Genomic DNA, 15,666 nt, shown 5'->3' on the forward strand with positions numbered 1-15,666 from the left:
CTTATCTCTTAAGCTGTGAAATTCATGGTTATTGTTTTAACATTTTGAAACCCATAAACGTGAAGATGAAGTCGATTTTATTGAGCATTTTGGGATGTTCTGTGACTTCTGGTAGCATCAGATAAAATGTACTGTTGGTGAAAAAAAAATGTAATGTTGGTAAATACCCTGTATATTAGTCTTCAGGGTAACATTTAGTATATCGCTTATGGTTGGATAGTTTTTGGCTATTTTAGAACGTTAATCAAAAAGAATTTCTTGACAAGTTGAAACTCTATCACTATATAGTATATCTAATACCATTTCTGCTGTTGCATTTTACTTTCCATTTTTATAAAAAAATTTTGGATATCTAATATGTAAGGATAATTAGTAGTGCTTCTCATTTTTTTACATTACTTTAGACTTTTGACAGGATTGAATTATTTGACTATAATAGGTAATGCTGATGGCTAGTCCTAGTATGGAAGATTTGTATCATAAGTCATGTGCTCTTGCTGAAGACCCGCAAGAACTTCGAGATGGATTTCAACATCCTGCTAGACTTGTTAAGGTAAAGTGACACATTTATTTTAACGCCAGGTGTATATTTGCTTTGCTTAGTTCTAACTGTATATGTATATATAATTAAAAATACTACACTTTTATTAACTAATTTTTGTATTAAGGCACTCAAAATTTAATGATACAGATTTTTTCATTGCAGATTATGGCTATAGCTTATTTGTACATCACTAGTTCAGCTGTCATTTTGGTGTTTTATATTTGTAGCATAGCACAACTTTAGTGGTAATGGAATTAGTATATCTTTGGATTCCTTTAAGGTGTGAACTATAGCTTGTTTCTTTAAAGAATTCTTTATCTGAAGAAATATTTTAGAAGGATGAGTTATGATGTGTAAATCCTATTCCATTGCTGAAATGCAGTGTGGAACACGATGAACTGAACTCTTCCTTGACTGACAGATACCAGAGGTAGTAAAAATGATATTGGAAAGGTTTGTGCCTTTCCTTTTCAAGTATTTTATCTGTAATTTGACAAATTGCATAATACATGTAAATGATTCTTTGTTTTGAATTAGTTTTTAGTGGGCATGAAAGGCAAGGATGAAGCCATGGCCATTGGAGGTCACTGGTCTCCTTCGTTGGATGGACCAGACCCAGAAAAAGACCCCTCTGTGTTGATTAAGACTGCTATTCGTTGTTGTAAGGCTCTGACAGGCATTGATCTAAGTGTATGCACACAATGGTAAGTACCAATTCATTTCTTGATTAGAAATGTTTTTTTCATAGTTTATATAGATGTTCTTATCTGTCAGCCTCCCCTCCCCCCTTATTTTAGCAGTCTTGATCATGCAGGTAATCTCAAAGGAAAATCCCCATTTGTAGCAAAAGTTTATTTGGTGCCAAAAATGTTTGGGAGGGGAAAAGGATTAAGAACTAATCAAAATAAACTGAAAATTATTTAAATGTTTTGTTATGCTTTACTTCGGAAGTTGGATGTATGTTGAAAATATTTTTCATTTCATGCATAGCTGGAGAAGATCGTCAAGAGAGAACTTCATTTCATTATAATTCTTTTGTTATAAAATGATGTAGTTGCTGATTATTTTTGTTCAGCCATATTTTCTCTTGAGGCTTATTTGTCTTTTGTATTTTAGTGTATTTCTTGTGACTTAATTAAGAATATTCTTTTTTTAGCACATGAAATCTGAACAGCTATCCAGCTTCTTCAGGTATTCTCTAAAATATGGGTAGCTCTATAATCAAACTTGAAAATGCCTTGGGGAACATATTCTTTTAACCATAAAATATTGTACAAATGTACCAAAAGAGGAACTATGGCTTCTATAATTTTTTTTTCTTTAGACCAACCTCAAGTCCTTGCAGCAAAATTTCTTTACTTGATGTGCTACAAGTGAACTAGGGTCTTTAAAATGTATTTTAGAATTTTTTTTCCAACATGCTTCTTCCCTTGCAACAGGTACCGTTTTGCAGAGATTCGCTACCATCGCCCTGAGGAGACCCACAAGGGGCGTACAGTTCCAGCTCATGTGGAGACAGTGGTTTTATTTTTCCCGGATGTTTGGCATTGCCTTCCCACCCGCTCAGAGTGGGAAACCCTCTCCCGAGGATACAAGCAGCAGCTGGTCGAGAAGCTTCAGGGTGAACGCAAGGAGGCTGATGGAGAACAGGCACTGAACGCTAATCCCTTTTTCTATTTCCGCTTCTCACAGGCACAGGAACACAGGCACAAATGCACACCACACACTACATAACAAACACACACGGAGGAACATAACTGGTAACAGCGACTGGTAATCCAGCTTTCAGCAGTATAGTTGTATTTTCTTTTCTTTTAAAAAAAATCTGTATAGTATGCTAACTTTAAGAGTGCTGAGACCTCAAAGGAAAATAAGTTGTGCTTAAATTGCACAGAATTTTGTTTTTATCATAGGTCTAGTTGCTGGAATCTGGGACCAGTTGTTGAGCAAGATTCAGTATTAAGCCATTTTAAACATTTTGCCATTTTCTAAAATTTAAAAAATTTTCTCTTTTACGGTCATCAGTTCTAGTCATGGATATTTGAAATTGGACAACCACAAGTCTGAGAGATTTGGCATTTCAGGCTATGTGGCATCGTCTTTGGTACATTTGAAAGGTCTGACTAAATCAGTCTTAACTTTGGGTGGCTTGAAAATTGGGGCAAGATCACACACTGTGTGGTTAGTGGAGACCGGCAGTGTTTGTGCATCCCTGATATCCTTTGTGTTGTAATTTATCACCCTTTTGTGTTTCACAGATCTGGCTTTGATTGGCTGATGAGTGTCTTTGTGATCAGTTAAAAGTGGTAGAATGTATGTACGTGGACTTGCCTAAATAATAACTTTAGGAGAAGACAATCTGAAACATTTGTGACCTTGCACAGATCAGCAACAGACTTTTAAAAATAAATTACCTTTATTTTAAGGTTTCAGAATAGTAATTATGTTCTTAACTTTGTATATCAGGATGAAGAAGAGAAAGATGATGGTGAAGCGAAAGAAATTTCTACTCCTACCCATTGGTCTAAACTTGATCCAAAGACAATGAAGGTAACTTTGAAATTAATGGTATTTAATGTGAAATCTCTGGTAAGAATAGAGAATGAGATCAATGTTTTATCATAAAAAAGCCATTAAAAATAAAGTCCACTGATTTTATAGAAATACTCCATATTGTATTTATGTGTGTGTATAATGATTAAGTAAAGGTTGACTTCATAAATCAGTTCAGTCAATATCTGTCAAATGTAATATACAAGTATCTGTAGTGTGAGTAACATCATTTTTTTTTTTTTTTGGACTACTGACCAAGTAGGCAGAATTTTTGCACTTAAGTAATTTGAATTCAAGGAAAAGGGAAGAAACTGGAGAAGGATTATCAAGATTATTTTTGAATAATATTTAAAAAGTAGATTGATACACATCTGAACTGGAAAGGAATAATTTAAAAGCCTCTTTTGAAAAGCATTGGTTAAGCTCTACTAGTTTTTCTTTGGCCCCCAATGTCTTTGGACCTATTATCATTCTGCACGTTTTCATTTCTGGGCTTATAATGTGAATGTAGATCCATAAAATTCTATGCATGTACATTCTACATAGATCAGAAGAGCACAACATTTTGCAGACTGTTATTTTTAACACATAAAAGCTGACCCTTTTTTAAACTTCTGTTATCAGCAAAAGACTGGTTTTCTTCCTTTCTATGAAACTAGTTTTTTTAACCCACATTGCTTTTTTTAATAAGTAGAGAATATATATCATAAGAAGATTTAAGTCTGTGTCCTAGGATAGTTTTATCAAACTGATGGCTTTGCTGTTAAATTTCTTATTTTAAAACTCATATTTCTTTTGATTATAAATATAATGTATTTTAAAAACTGGTACCTACATAGAATAATAGAAGATAAAAGTTACTCAAACCTATAACTCAAACACAACCTCTGTTAAAATTATAATGCATTTTTTCTATTATTGTTTTATGTGTATAAGCTTTGTGATTGGTTGGTTGGTTCTGATCACGTATAAAACATTGGAAATCTCATCCTTTTCAGTTAAGGTTGGTGTTTCCCATGTAATTATTTTTCAGTGTTCTGTATTCCTCCCATCTAGTTGATGTGGTATTATGATGTTTTATTGGATATTTAGATTCTTCACATTTTTGAGGAAGGGACTGTTACGTGAAATATATGGAGGTTTGGTTTCTCGTTTTCTTCCTTTTTTTTTTTTTCCCCCTCACACAGTGTTTAGAATATGTCTTAAGGGTAAACTTATATACATTAGAATTTCTGTGTCAAAGAGCATTAATTTTTTTTAAAAAGCATTTTAAAACAGGTTACAGATCATTTCTGAAAAATACCTTATCAGTTTGCCTTTTCATAAACGTGTTCTGAGGTGTACAAGTGTATTTTTCACCATTTTTAAAAACCAGGCAAAAGATAACCGCATAGTTTATTCCCTATTTCAGTATCCCATTTTATTTTTCTGTGTTTTTATGTTCTGTATATTTAGGTAAATGATCTCCGAAAAGAATTAGAAAGTCGAGCTCTTAGTTCTAAAGGATTAAAATCCCAGTTAATAGCCCGATTGACAAAACAGCTTAAAGTAGAAGAGCAAAAAGAAGAACAAAAGGAATTGGAAAAATCAGAAAAAGAAGAGGAAGAGGAGGATGATAGGAAATCTGAAGATGATAAGGAGGTATATACTATTATATATTGGAGTATATATATATATATATATATATATATATTATATATAGGGAGTTCTTGAAATATGTCTGTGTGTATACTTTTATTAAGATAAAACTACAGTGGCCTCTTCCCCCTGCTTGCTTGCTCTCTATCTAAAATAAATATTTTTTTAAGTTATAACCACATAACTCTTAAGATTCAACCAGTTTGGCAAGTTTGACAAATGCATATAGTTTCATAAACACCACCACAATTAAGATATAAAACAGGGGGCGCCTGGGTGGCTCAGTGTATTAAAGCCTCTGCCTTCAGCTCAGGTCATGATCCCAGGGTCCTAGGATCAAGCCCCACATTGGGCTCTCTGCTCAGCAGGGAGCCTGCCTCCCCTCCTCTCTCTGCCTGCCTCTCTGCCTACTTGTGATCTCTGTCTGTCAAGTAATAAATAAAATCTTTAAAAAAAAAAAAGATATAAAACAGGTCTGCCACCCCCTAAAAATCCTCTGTGTCGCTTTGTAAGCCTTTTCCTCTCTCCATGTGTACCTTCTGCCTCCCAGACCAGCCTCTGGGAGCCACTGACCTGTTCCATGTAGTTTTGCCTATTCTAGTATAGCATGGAAATGGAACTGTATAACCTGTTGAGTCTGACCTCTTCAGCTTAGCATAATACATTAGAGATTCACCCATTTTGTTGTATATATCTCTGCTTTTTTCTTTTTTTTAAGCTTTTATTTATTAGCTCAGTGGGGGAGTAAAGTAAAGGGAGTAAAGGGGGATTGTCAAAGGGAGAGTATTCCAAGCAGATGCCACGCTGAGCACAGAGCCTCTTAGGGCCCTATCCCAAGACCCTGAGACCGGGACCTGAAGCAAAATCAAGAGTTGGTTGCCCAATTGACAGCCAGCCAGGTGCCCACTAATTTGTTCCTTTTTGTTGCTTAATAACATTCCGTAGTATCAATGTATCACAGTTTATTGGTTTCCACTTGAGAGACATTTGAGTTATTTCCAAGTCATGTATTTTTTATCTTTCCTTTTAAAAATGAAAATAAATTATTCACATGTTTGGGGCACCTGGCTGGCTCAGTAATTAGAGCATGAGACTCTTGATCTCAGGGTGATGGGTTCAAGCACCACATTGGGCATAGAGTTTATGTAAATTATTCGTATATCCTACATACAGAAAATGAGAGAAAATTTGATTGAGCCATTAAGTTCAGAGATTTGAGTTCTAGCGAAATGCTTTTCCCAGAATTTTGCTGCTTCTACAGCTCTGTGTTTGATTGTACTTCAGTTCTTAAGGTTCTGAGACTATAGATTCAAGCCATCTTGTCCTCTTAAGGTAATTCCTGGATGCATAAGCCTGTCATTTCTTTTTGAATTTGAAATATAGGAATACAAGAAACATGTTAGAATACCAGTAATTGGAGAAATCAATGTTTTTTGTAATGTGATGCATTGTGGAGTATACATCATTTATGAGGTATCTTGCCAAAAATGTTTACCTTTATCTAATTGTGAACGAACCATCAGATAAATTTAGAATGTGAAAAATTCTACAGAGCAGCTTGTCTGAACTCTTGAAAAAAAATGTCTATGTAGTGAGAGACAAAAGAAAACTGTTTTACATTAAAAGAGCTTAGAGGCACCTGGGTGGCTCAGTGGGTTAAAGCCTCTGCCTTTGGCTCAGGTCATGATCCCAGGGTCCTGGGATCCAGCCCCCACATTGGGCTCTCTGCTCAGCAGGGAGCCTGCTTCCCCCCTTTCTCTCTGCCTACTTGTGATCTCTGTCTGTCAAAGTTTAGCGAGGCATAAAGCCATAAAGAGGTTTTGTTTTTTTTTTTTGACAGAGATTACAAGTAGGCAGAGAGGCAGGCAGAGGGAGAGAGAGGAGAAAGCAGGCTCCCTGCTGAGCAGAGAGCCCGATTCGGGGCTCAATCCCAGGACTCTGGGATCATGACCTGAGCTGCAGGCAGAGGCTTTAACCCACTGAGCCACCCAGGCGCCCAGCCATAAAGAGTATTTTGGGAGTAATTGGATATACTTGGTTATGGATATGGATGTGATATTAGATAATACTGAAGTAGGGCTTAATTTCCTGGATGTGATAGTGTTTTTGCGATCAGGTAGAATTGCCTTGTTATTCAGAGGTGCATTGATTTGTGATTTCTTATTCATTAGATTATAAATATTTATCTTGATAGTGAAATTGTCTCACTTAGCCAGTGGGAGCCCTTTTGAGTTGGCTTCTGTGTCCTTTGGCATGCTCTCCATCTTTTTTTTTTTTTTTTTTTTTTTAAGATTTTATTTATCCATTTGACAGAGAGAGATCACAAGTAGACGGAGAGGAAAGCAGAGAGAGAGAGAGAGGGAAGCAGGCTTCCCGCCGAGCAGAGAGCCCGATGTGGGACTCGATCCCGGGACCCTGAGATCATGACCCGAGCCGAAGGCAGCGGCTTAACCCACTGAGCCACCCAGGCGCCCCTCTCCATCATATTTTGAGGACTTACTTATTTTATAGCACAAAGCAGTGTTGCAGTCTCACTGTGTACTCTCCCTGCCCTGGCTCTGAAATCAGCCATTTTCCCAGGAAACCCTGATACTTTTTAGTGAAGAATGGTAATAATATTTAGAAGCCAAGATGTACTCATTGGTATCACTGTTGTGCTGCTGGCAACCCTTGTCAGTGAACAAAGCTATGGTACAGATATATATTTGTTTATACTTATGTTTATACATATATATGTATTTACATCTGTATTTGTTAGTATATGTTGTGTGTATTGAACGTTGTAAGTTTATACTAGTATCTCCAATTCTGTTCCCAACACCAGAGTTCATTTCAGTTTCTCCCTTTTTCTTTCTTTCTTTTTTTTTTTTTTAAAGATTTTATTCATTTATTTGACAGAGAGAGAGATCATAAGTATGCAGAGAGGCAGGCAGAGAGAAAGGGAAGCAGGCTCCCTCCTGTGCAGAGAGCCCGATGCGGGGGCTTGATCCCAGGACCTTGAGATCATGACCTGAGCGGAAGGCAGAGGCTTAACCCACTGAGCCACCCAGGCGCCCTTTCTCCCTTTCTATATATCTAATTCTTTGTCCAGTAATGAGAGACACAGCTTCCGTTGTACTTAATAATTATCTACTTACTTGCTCAGTTGTCTGTTGCATTCCCTCTCCTATCTGGATACCCTCTTTACTCCACGTTGGTCTGATTCCCTACCCTGTATTCTGTCTTTATATGGATGCCCTTGCTCTATTTGGATTTTAATATCTGGTAACTGGGCAGCTTCCATCCCCTGTGTAGACACCTGCTTTGCTTGGAGGAGTTGCTTTAGAATTGAATTGTTCAGAAAGAGTAGAGAGAGAAGGCAGAGAAAAGCTGATTTTCACATTTTGTTGTTAGCAGCCACTGGGGTTGAAAAATGGTGATAATTCTTACCATTTTCTTTTCACATACTTTCCTCCTCTTCTGTTTGGTTACCTAGTGGTATTATTTACCTGTTTGTAAGTTTATACAAAAGAAGGCAGGATCAGTGCTTGATTCTTTTTCTTTCTTTCTTTTTTTTTTTTTTTTAATATTCTAAAGATTTTATTTATTTGACAGAGACAGCGAGAGAGGGAACACAAGCAGGGGGAGTGGGAGAGGAAGAAGCAGGCTTCCCGCTGAGCAAGGGGCCTGATACAGTGCTCTATCCCAGGACCCTGGGATTGTGACATGAGCTAAAGGCAGACACCTAACAACTCAGCCAACCAGGCACCCTTTCTTTCTTTCCTTCGTTGTCGTTTGCTATTCTTTCTTTCTTTCTTTCTTTCTTGTCTTCTTTTCTTCTTTTTTTCATTCCTCTTCCTTCCTTCCTTTCTTCCTTCTTCTCCGGTTCCTTGCCCTTCCTTTTTCTTTCTTCTTTGTTCCTTCTTTCTTTCTTTTCTTCTTCTTTCTTTCGTTTCTTTCTTTCATGATTGTAATGTATCTGAAGAGAGGTTACTGAGAGAGAGAGAGAGAGAGAGAGAGGGACATATCACAAGCAGGGGGAGAGGCAGGCTCCGCTGAGCAAGGAGCCTGATGCAAAGCTCAATCCCAGGACTCTGGAATCACAACCTAAGCTGAAGGCAGACGCTTAACCGACTGAGCCACTCAGGCTCCTTGTCTTCTTAATTATGAGTCATCCTTCTGCAAGGCCCATGCTAATCTTCTCCATGTTATTCTAATTTTATTATATGTGTTACTGAAGCAAGCACTGTTTTCATTTACTTTATGCAGCTTTCAAGGCATTGAATTGGTTCCCTATCATCTTCTGATGGTTACCTGTTTGTTTTTAAATATCATTGTAGGGGGTGCCTTGGTGGCTCACTCAGATGAGCGTCTGCCTTTAAGTCGCTGTCAGTTCATCATCCCAGGGTCTTAGGATTGAGCCCCACATTGGGTTCACTGCTCAGCAAGGAGCCTGCTTCTACCTTTCCCTCAATTCCTTCCCCTGCTTGTGCTTTCTCTCTCTCAAAGCCTTTTGGTTTTTTATTTATTTTTTTCTTTGTAAAAGAATTTATTTATTTATTTATTTATTTGACAGAGAGGGACACAGAGAGGGGACACAAGCAGGGGGAGTGGGAGAGGGAGAAGCAGGCTTCCTGTTGAGCAGGGAGCCCAAATCGGGGCTAGATCCCAGAACCCTGGGAACATGACTTGAGCCTAAGGCGGATGCTTAAAGACTGAGCCACCCAGGTACCCTAGATCCCTTTTTTTTTTTTTTTAAAGATTTTATTTATTTATTTGAAGACAGAGATCACAAGTAGGCAGAGAGGCAGGCAGAGAGAGAGGAGGAAGCAGGCTCCCTGCTGAGCAGAGAGCCCGACATGGGGCTCGATCCCAGGACCTTGAGATCATGACCTAAGGCGAAGGCAGAGGCTTAACCCACTGAGCCACCCAGGTGCCCCTAGATCCCTTTTTTTCAAGCAAAGTTTCTCTAACAGATTTTTTGTGATGAAATATACATAAATAAAAATAACCATTATACTATTTTTAGTGTACAATTCAGTGGCATTCAGTACATTCACAGTGTTGTGAAACTATCCTTACTTTATACATCAAGAACTTTATTCTGGAGGGTAACTCTACTTATTAAAACAGTAAGTCCCCATATTTATCTTCTTTTTTTTTTTTTTAAAGATTTTATTTATTTATTTGACAGACAGAAATCACGAGTAGGCAGAGAGGCAGGCAGAGAGAGAGGAAGGGAAGCAGGCTCCCCGCCGAGCGGAGAGCCCGATGCGGGGCTTGATCCCAGGACACTGGGATCATGACCTGAGTTGAAGGCAGAGGCTTTAACCCACTGAGCCACCCAGGCGCCCCCCCATATTTATCTTCTGCCATACCCTATAACCTCAGTTTTGCTTTCTGTCTCTGAATTTGCCTATACTAGATACCTCATGAAGTGGAATCATAAAGTATTTGCACTTTTGTGTCTGGCCTCTCTCACTTAGCATAATGTTTTCAGAGTTCATCCGTGTTGTAGCATGAATCAGTACTTCATTTTTTTGTTTTGTTTTGTTTTGTTTTGTTTATTTGACAGAAACAGCTAGCGAGGGAACACAAGCATTTGGAGAGGGCGAATCAGGGCTCAATCCCAGGACCCTGGGATCATGACCCAAGTTGAATGCAAATGCTTACCGACTGAGCCACCCAGGCATCCCAGAACATCATTTCTCTTTATGGCTGAATAATATTCCATTGCATGTACATACTACATTTTGTTTATCTGTTCATCTGTTGATGGACACTTGAGTTGTTTTCACCTTTTGGGTATTGTGAATAAAACTGCTATCTAGGGGCGCCTGGGTGGCTCAGTGGGTTAAAGCCTCCGCCTTGGGCTCAGGTGATGATCCCAGGGTCCTAGGATCAAGCCCTGCATCAGGCTCTCTGCTTAGCAGGGAGCCTGCTTCCTCCTCTCTCTCTGCCTGCTTGTGATCTCTGTCTGTCAAATAAATAAACTCTTAAAAAAAAAAAACTATCTACAAGCATTTTTTTAGGACACCGGGGTGGCTCCCTGTAATTGTTTCTTGTGTTCTGTCACCTCATCTTTAGTTTTAAAATTCTTATTTATATTATCTTGGGGTGTATGGGTGGCTTATTTGGTTAAGTGTCTGCGTTCAGTTCAGGTCAGGATCCTGGAGTCCTGGGATCAAGCCCCATATTGGGCTCCCTGCTCAGCAGAGAACCTGCTTCTCCCTCTGCCCCTCACCCCGTTTGTGCGCTCTCTCTCTCTCTCTTACGCTCTCAAATAAAATATTAAAAAAAAAAATAACATTCTTATTTATATTGTCCTTTCATATCTTGTAAGATCTTAATCTCTTTCAGTATGTTTTAAAATAGTTAAGATTTTTCTCTGTGCCTGTTTTTCTGGCCCACTTTCATTGTCTGTAGGGATGTGATTCTCCTTGTTCTCCTTTTTTAAATAGTAACTTTCTATAGGACTTGACCTCAATACTTTCTTTTGCTCGTTTTTATGCGAATTTAGTTTTCCTAACATTTTATTATAAGAGGTGGTTTAAGGGGCACCTGAGTGGCTCAGATAAGGGACCAACTTTTGGTTTCAGGTTAGGTCATCTGACCTTGGGGTCATGATATTGAACCCCCTTTTGAGCTCGGTGCTCAGGGGGGAGCCTGCATGACTCACGTTCACTCTCTCAAATAAATAAACCTTAAAGAAAAAAAAAAAGAAGAGGTTTCTTAAGATAGCTTTTTCCGAACTACATAAAGATCTCTATTATGGGGGCGCCTGGGTGGCTCAATGGGTTAAAGCCTCTCCCTTCAGATCAGGTCATGATCCCAGGGTCCTGGGATCGAGCCCCACATCGGGCTCTCTCAGCAACGAGCCTGCTTCCTCCTCTCTCTGCCTGCCTCTCTGCCTACTTGTGATCTCTGTCAAATAAATAAAAATCTTTAAAAAAAAAAAAAAAAGATTGATATTATGTTGTTTTCTTACTCTGTTTAAAACTGTGGTAGTTTGCGGGTGCCTGGGTGACTCAGTCACTTAAGTGTCTGCCTTCGGCCCAGGTCATGATCCTGGGGTCCTGGGATCGAGTTCTGCATCAGGCTCCCTGCTCAGCTGGGAGTCTGCTTCTCCCTCTGCACCTCCCCCTTTCTGGCTTGTGCCCCCTCACCCCCAAAGTAAATAAATAAAATCTTTTTAAAAAACCCAAAAGTATGGTGGTTTGCTTTCTAAGATTTCAGTCTCTCTTGCCCTTCTGTCACTGTTGGGACTTTTTCCTCCAATGTCTGTGTAATTGCTTTCCTGCTCACTATTGATACTACTTTCAGAAATTTCTTCTCAGTGTGAGACCCTGTGGATGCCATGGTAAATCATCTTTGCAAGTTCATAGGACTAAAATATTCTAGGCCCTTTCAGATCTTAACACAGGCTCCTTGTACTTGGTATTGTTGGGAATAAAACTAGTTGCCTAGTTTCAACTGCTGTTAGGAAATTGACCTCACTTACCAGTGAATTGCCTTTTGACTCTTTTGTGGTTTTCCTGTTCTTAGATCCATCAGACAATCTCATTGTTTCCTTCTGCTTTCCTTTTACACAGGTGCCAGTAGCATATAGGGCTTTTGGCTCTTGTGGCTTTTTCCCACTCTTTTGTGTATTGGCATTTGTGGGAATACCTTTTCACCTTCTTTTGTTGTGAATGTACATGGATGTTGAATGTTGGTTTCGGTATCTAGAGTATTCCCTTTTAAAAGTGGGGCTTCAGGAAGATGCAGCTGTCACTATTTTCCAGAATCTCTGGTTTATATAATTTTTATATAATACTTTTAAAGATTTTATTTAGTTGACAGACAGCAGGAACACAAGCAAGGGGAATGGGAGAGGGAAAGCAGGTTCTTGCCAAGCAGGGAACCTGATGTGGGGCTTAATCCCAAGGACCCTGAGATCATGACCCGAGCCAAAGGCAGACACTTAATGACTGAGCCACCCAGGCATCCCTGGTTTATATAATGATAACATAAGTATTTTATTTTTCTCTTTAGAAGTTAGTTTCTTGTGCTGGGAAACCCAGAGAAGTAGGAGCTCTAGAAGCCTCTATCACCTTTTCTAAATTTGAACTTTCTTCCCATCCCTTATGGTTGGCATAATCACCATAAGGAGTTATGGGAATTCCCCCCCCCCCTTTTTTTTTTAACATGGTGTGCATTTCATAACATACATACATATTGTGCATGGAGGTTTAACTATTACTTAAAATTTCAAATATGTAGGAAGAAGAAAGAAAACGTCAGGAGGAAATGGAACGCCAGCGTCGGGAAAGAAGATACATTTTGCCTGATGAACCAGCCATCATTGTACATCCAAACTGGGCTGCAAAAAGTGGAAAGTTTGATTGTAGCATTATGTCTTTGAGTGTACTTTTGGACTACAGGTTAGAGGATAATAAAGAACATTCATTTGAGGTAATATTTTAAGTTTGAATTGGAATCTAAATAAGGTATACACATTTTGATTGGTTAATACATTTCTTAAGTTTCTTTGATGGCCTTTTTCATGGATTCTGTTTTTTCGTTTTGTTTTGTTTTTTTCTTGCAATTTTGGCGGGGGGAACACCAGCTGATTTTTCCTACAAGATTCACTTTTGGTGATTGCATTCTTGTAGTATTTTTTTAAATGTTCCTCTGTACTTGTAAATTGATAGTTGGCTCTAAAGTATTAATCAAGTTCTGATTTAATTGTTATTTTTAAAAAAATACCTCATAAGTAGTGGTATGTTCTTTCATCAGAATATCAGGAGACACATGATACATAATGTCTAATTGCCTCTTTTGGGATTTACTCTAGAATTAAAATAACTTTCAGTGCAATTTAAAATTTTACTTGTGATTGACTGAAATGTAAGATAAAATAATTGATGTTTATTTTTCAAAATGAATCTATTTCCTACCATTATTGTAGAGCAGATTTACAACATATTTTTTTTTCTTCAAAATAATTGAAGATTTTTATCCCAAAGAAGTGATTAATTTATTCCTTAAATAAATGTAAAATATTCCAAAATATTAATTTCATAATAGCATGTGAAACCTTATAATTGTGTTCAATTTTTGTATCTTACCAACACATTTCACATTTTTGTTTGTATGTTTTATTTTATAAATTATATTGTGAAATTCCACCAGACTTGAGTAAGAGGTCATTGTCCACAAGATGAAAATGAAATACTTAGACTAGAGACATTTACAAACAAATATAGAAGATTACTGAAGCAGTTATAAAACATGACATGCATGCTTATTGGTCCTGATAAAAGATTACAAATCTTAAAATATTTATAAACTTTAGTACATTAATAATTCCAGTAAGCCTGTGTTTTTCAATAAGTACTACATGATTTTATTTTTATTACCATTTGTTTAATAGTGCCTACCATCTAGTCGTAATTTGAATAAATAAATGGAAAAATTAGTCTTTGGTATTACTTCCTGCTTAAACTATATATACCATGTATCTGACTGATGCTGTGGGAGAATCTCAAATTAATGCTATTCCAGTGGAAACAAAGCAATTTGTGAAATAGCCATTTGCTAGCAAAATGATCCTTTACATTTTTCCTCCCCACCTATCCTATCTCCTGGGTTAATTTCCTTTTAGTCTATTTAGAATGTAAATGTCATTTTGGTATAATTTTTTTTTTTTTTAAGATTTATTTATTTGAGGGAGAGAGGTAGGAAGAGAGAATCTAAAGCAGACTCTGTGCTGAGCGCAGAAATCAAGATAGAGCTTGATATCATCACCCTGGATAATGACCTGAGCTAAAGTCAGGAATCAGACATTTAACTGATGTAGCCACCCAGGCACCTATTGGTACATGAATTTTTAAAAAATATATTTAAGAAAAATCACTTATAAAATTAGAAGTTTTTGGCTGGTTTAATATTAATGCTATATTTTTCTTTTTCAATGCTTGTACATAAAAAGATACATAAAAATTAATTCTGTTCTTCTGGGTTGCACCTGATGCCTCAGTCAGAAGAGTATGAAACTCTTGATCTCGGGGTTTTGGGTTTGAGCCTCACATTTGGTGTGGAAATTTTTTTTTTTTAAGATTTTATTTTACAGAGAGAGATCACAAGTAGGCAGAGAGGCAGGCAGAGAGAAAGAGAGAGGAGGAAGCAGTCTCCCCAGCAAGCAAAGAGCCCAATGTGGGGCTCGATCTCAGGACCCCAGGATCATGACCTGAGCCGAAGGCAGAGTCTTTAACCCACTGAGCCACCCAGGTGCCCCTGGTGTGGAAATTTCCTAAATAAGTAAATAACCTTAAAAAAATTAGTTCCTGGGATTCCTGGGTGGCTCAGTCAGTTCAGCATATGCCTTTGGCTTAGGTCATGATCCCAGAATCCTGGGATCTCTCTGCTCAGTGGGGAGTCTGCTTCTCCCTCTGCCTGTTCTTCCCTCTGCTTATGCAGACACTCCTCTGAGTTTTCAACATTTGGATGGTTATTTTACTGATAAACTTCTGATTTTTAAAATGTGTAAAGTCTGGGCATGAGTTAAAAATAGATTATAAATTCAATTTTAATTTTAATACATTATATTATCTTTTATGATCAGGAAAATGGTCTGATTAAAGTGCTTTATCAGGGCGCCTGGGTGGCTCAGTGGGTTGAGCCGCTGCCTTCGGCTCAGATCATGATCTCAGGGTCCTGGGATCGAGTCCCACATCGGGCTCTCTGCTCAGCAGGAAGCCTGCTTCCCTCTCTCTCTCTCTCTCTGCCTGCCTCTCCGTCTACTTGTGATCTCTCTCTGTCAAATAAATAAAATCTTTAAAAAAAAAAAGTGCTTTATCAAATATACTGAACTCATTGCAAAAGGTTACACATATTAGAGTTGTGTTCAACCATTTCAAGTTCTGGACCTTTTTAAACTGTTGGAAACAACTAGCCTTAGAATTTTTTTT

The 15,666-nt window shown here is 37.9% G+C and overlaps 1 protein-coding gene and 2 non-coding genes across 4 annotated transcripts in view; 2 read left to right on the forward strand and 1 right to left on the reverse strand.

The window, feature by feature from the left end:
- The window catches only part of CCAR1 (cell division cycle and apoptosis regulator 1), a 67,326-nt gene that overhangs the window by 33,737 nt on the left and 17,923 nt on the right, over window positions 1-15,666 (forward strand). For both annotated transcript variants that reach the window (XM_047702148.1, XM_047702149.1), the window contains 6 exons: window positions 440-553; window positions 1,082-1,248; window positions 1,984-2,194; window positions 3,011-3,094; window positions 4,553-4,738; window positions 12,977-13,168. In XM_047702148.1, coding sequence (XP_047558104.1) covers window positions 440-553; window positions 1,082-1,248; window positions 1,984-2,194; window positions 3,011-3,094; window positions 4,553-4,738; window positions 12,977-13,168 — 954 coding nt within the window. The remainder of the gene's footprint in view (window positions 1-439; window positions 554-1,081; window positions 1,249-1,983; window positions 2,195-3,010; window positions 3,095-4,552; window positions 4,739-12,976; window positions 13,169-15,666) is intronic.
- LOC125085383 (small nucleolar RNA SNORD98) lies at window positions 886-950 on the forward strand. Its single transcript, XR_007122906.1, has one exon. It is a non-coding gene; the product is annotated as a small nucleolar RNA SNORD98 (small nucleolar RNA).
- On the reverse strand, window positions 8,854-8,961 carry LOC125085357 (U6 spliceosomal RNA). Its single transcript, XR_007122884.1, has one exon. It is a non-coding gene; the product is annotated as a U6 spliceosomal RNA (small nuclear RNA).

This window comes from Lutra lutra, chromosome 14 (genome assembly GCF_902655055.1).
Source record: "Lutra lutra chromosome 14, mLutLut1.2, whole genome shotgun sequence".
NCBI lineage: Eukaryota > Metazoa > Chordata > Mammalia > Carnivora > Mustelidae > Lutra > Lutra lutra.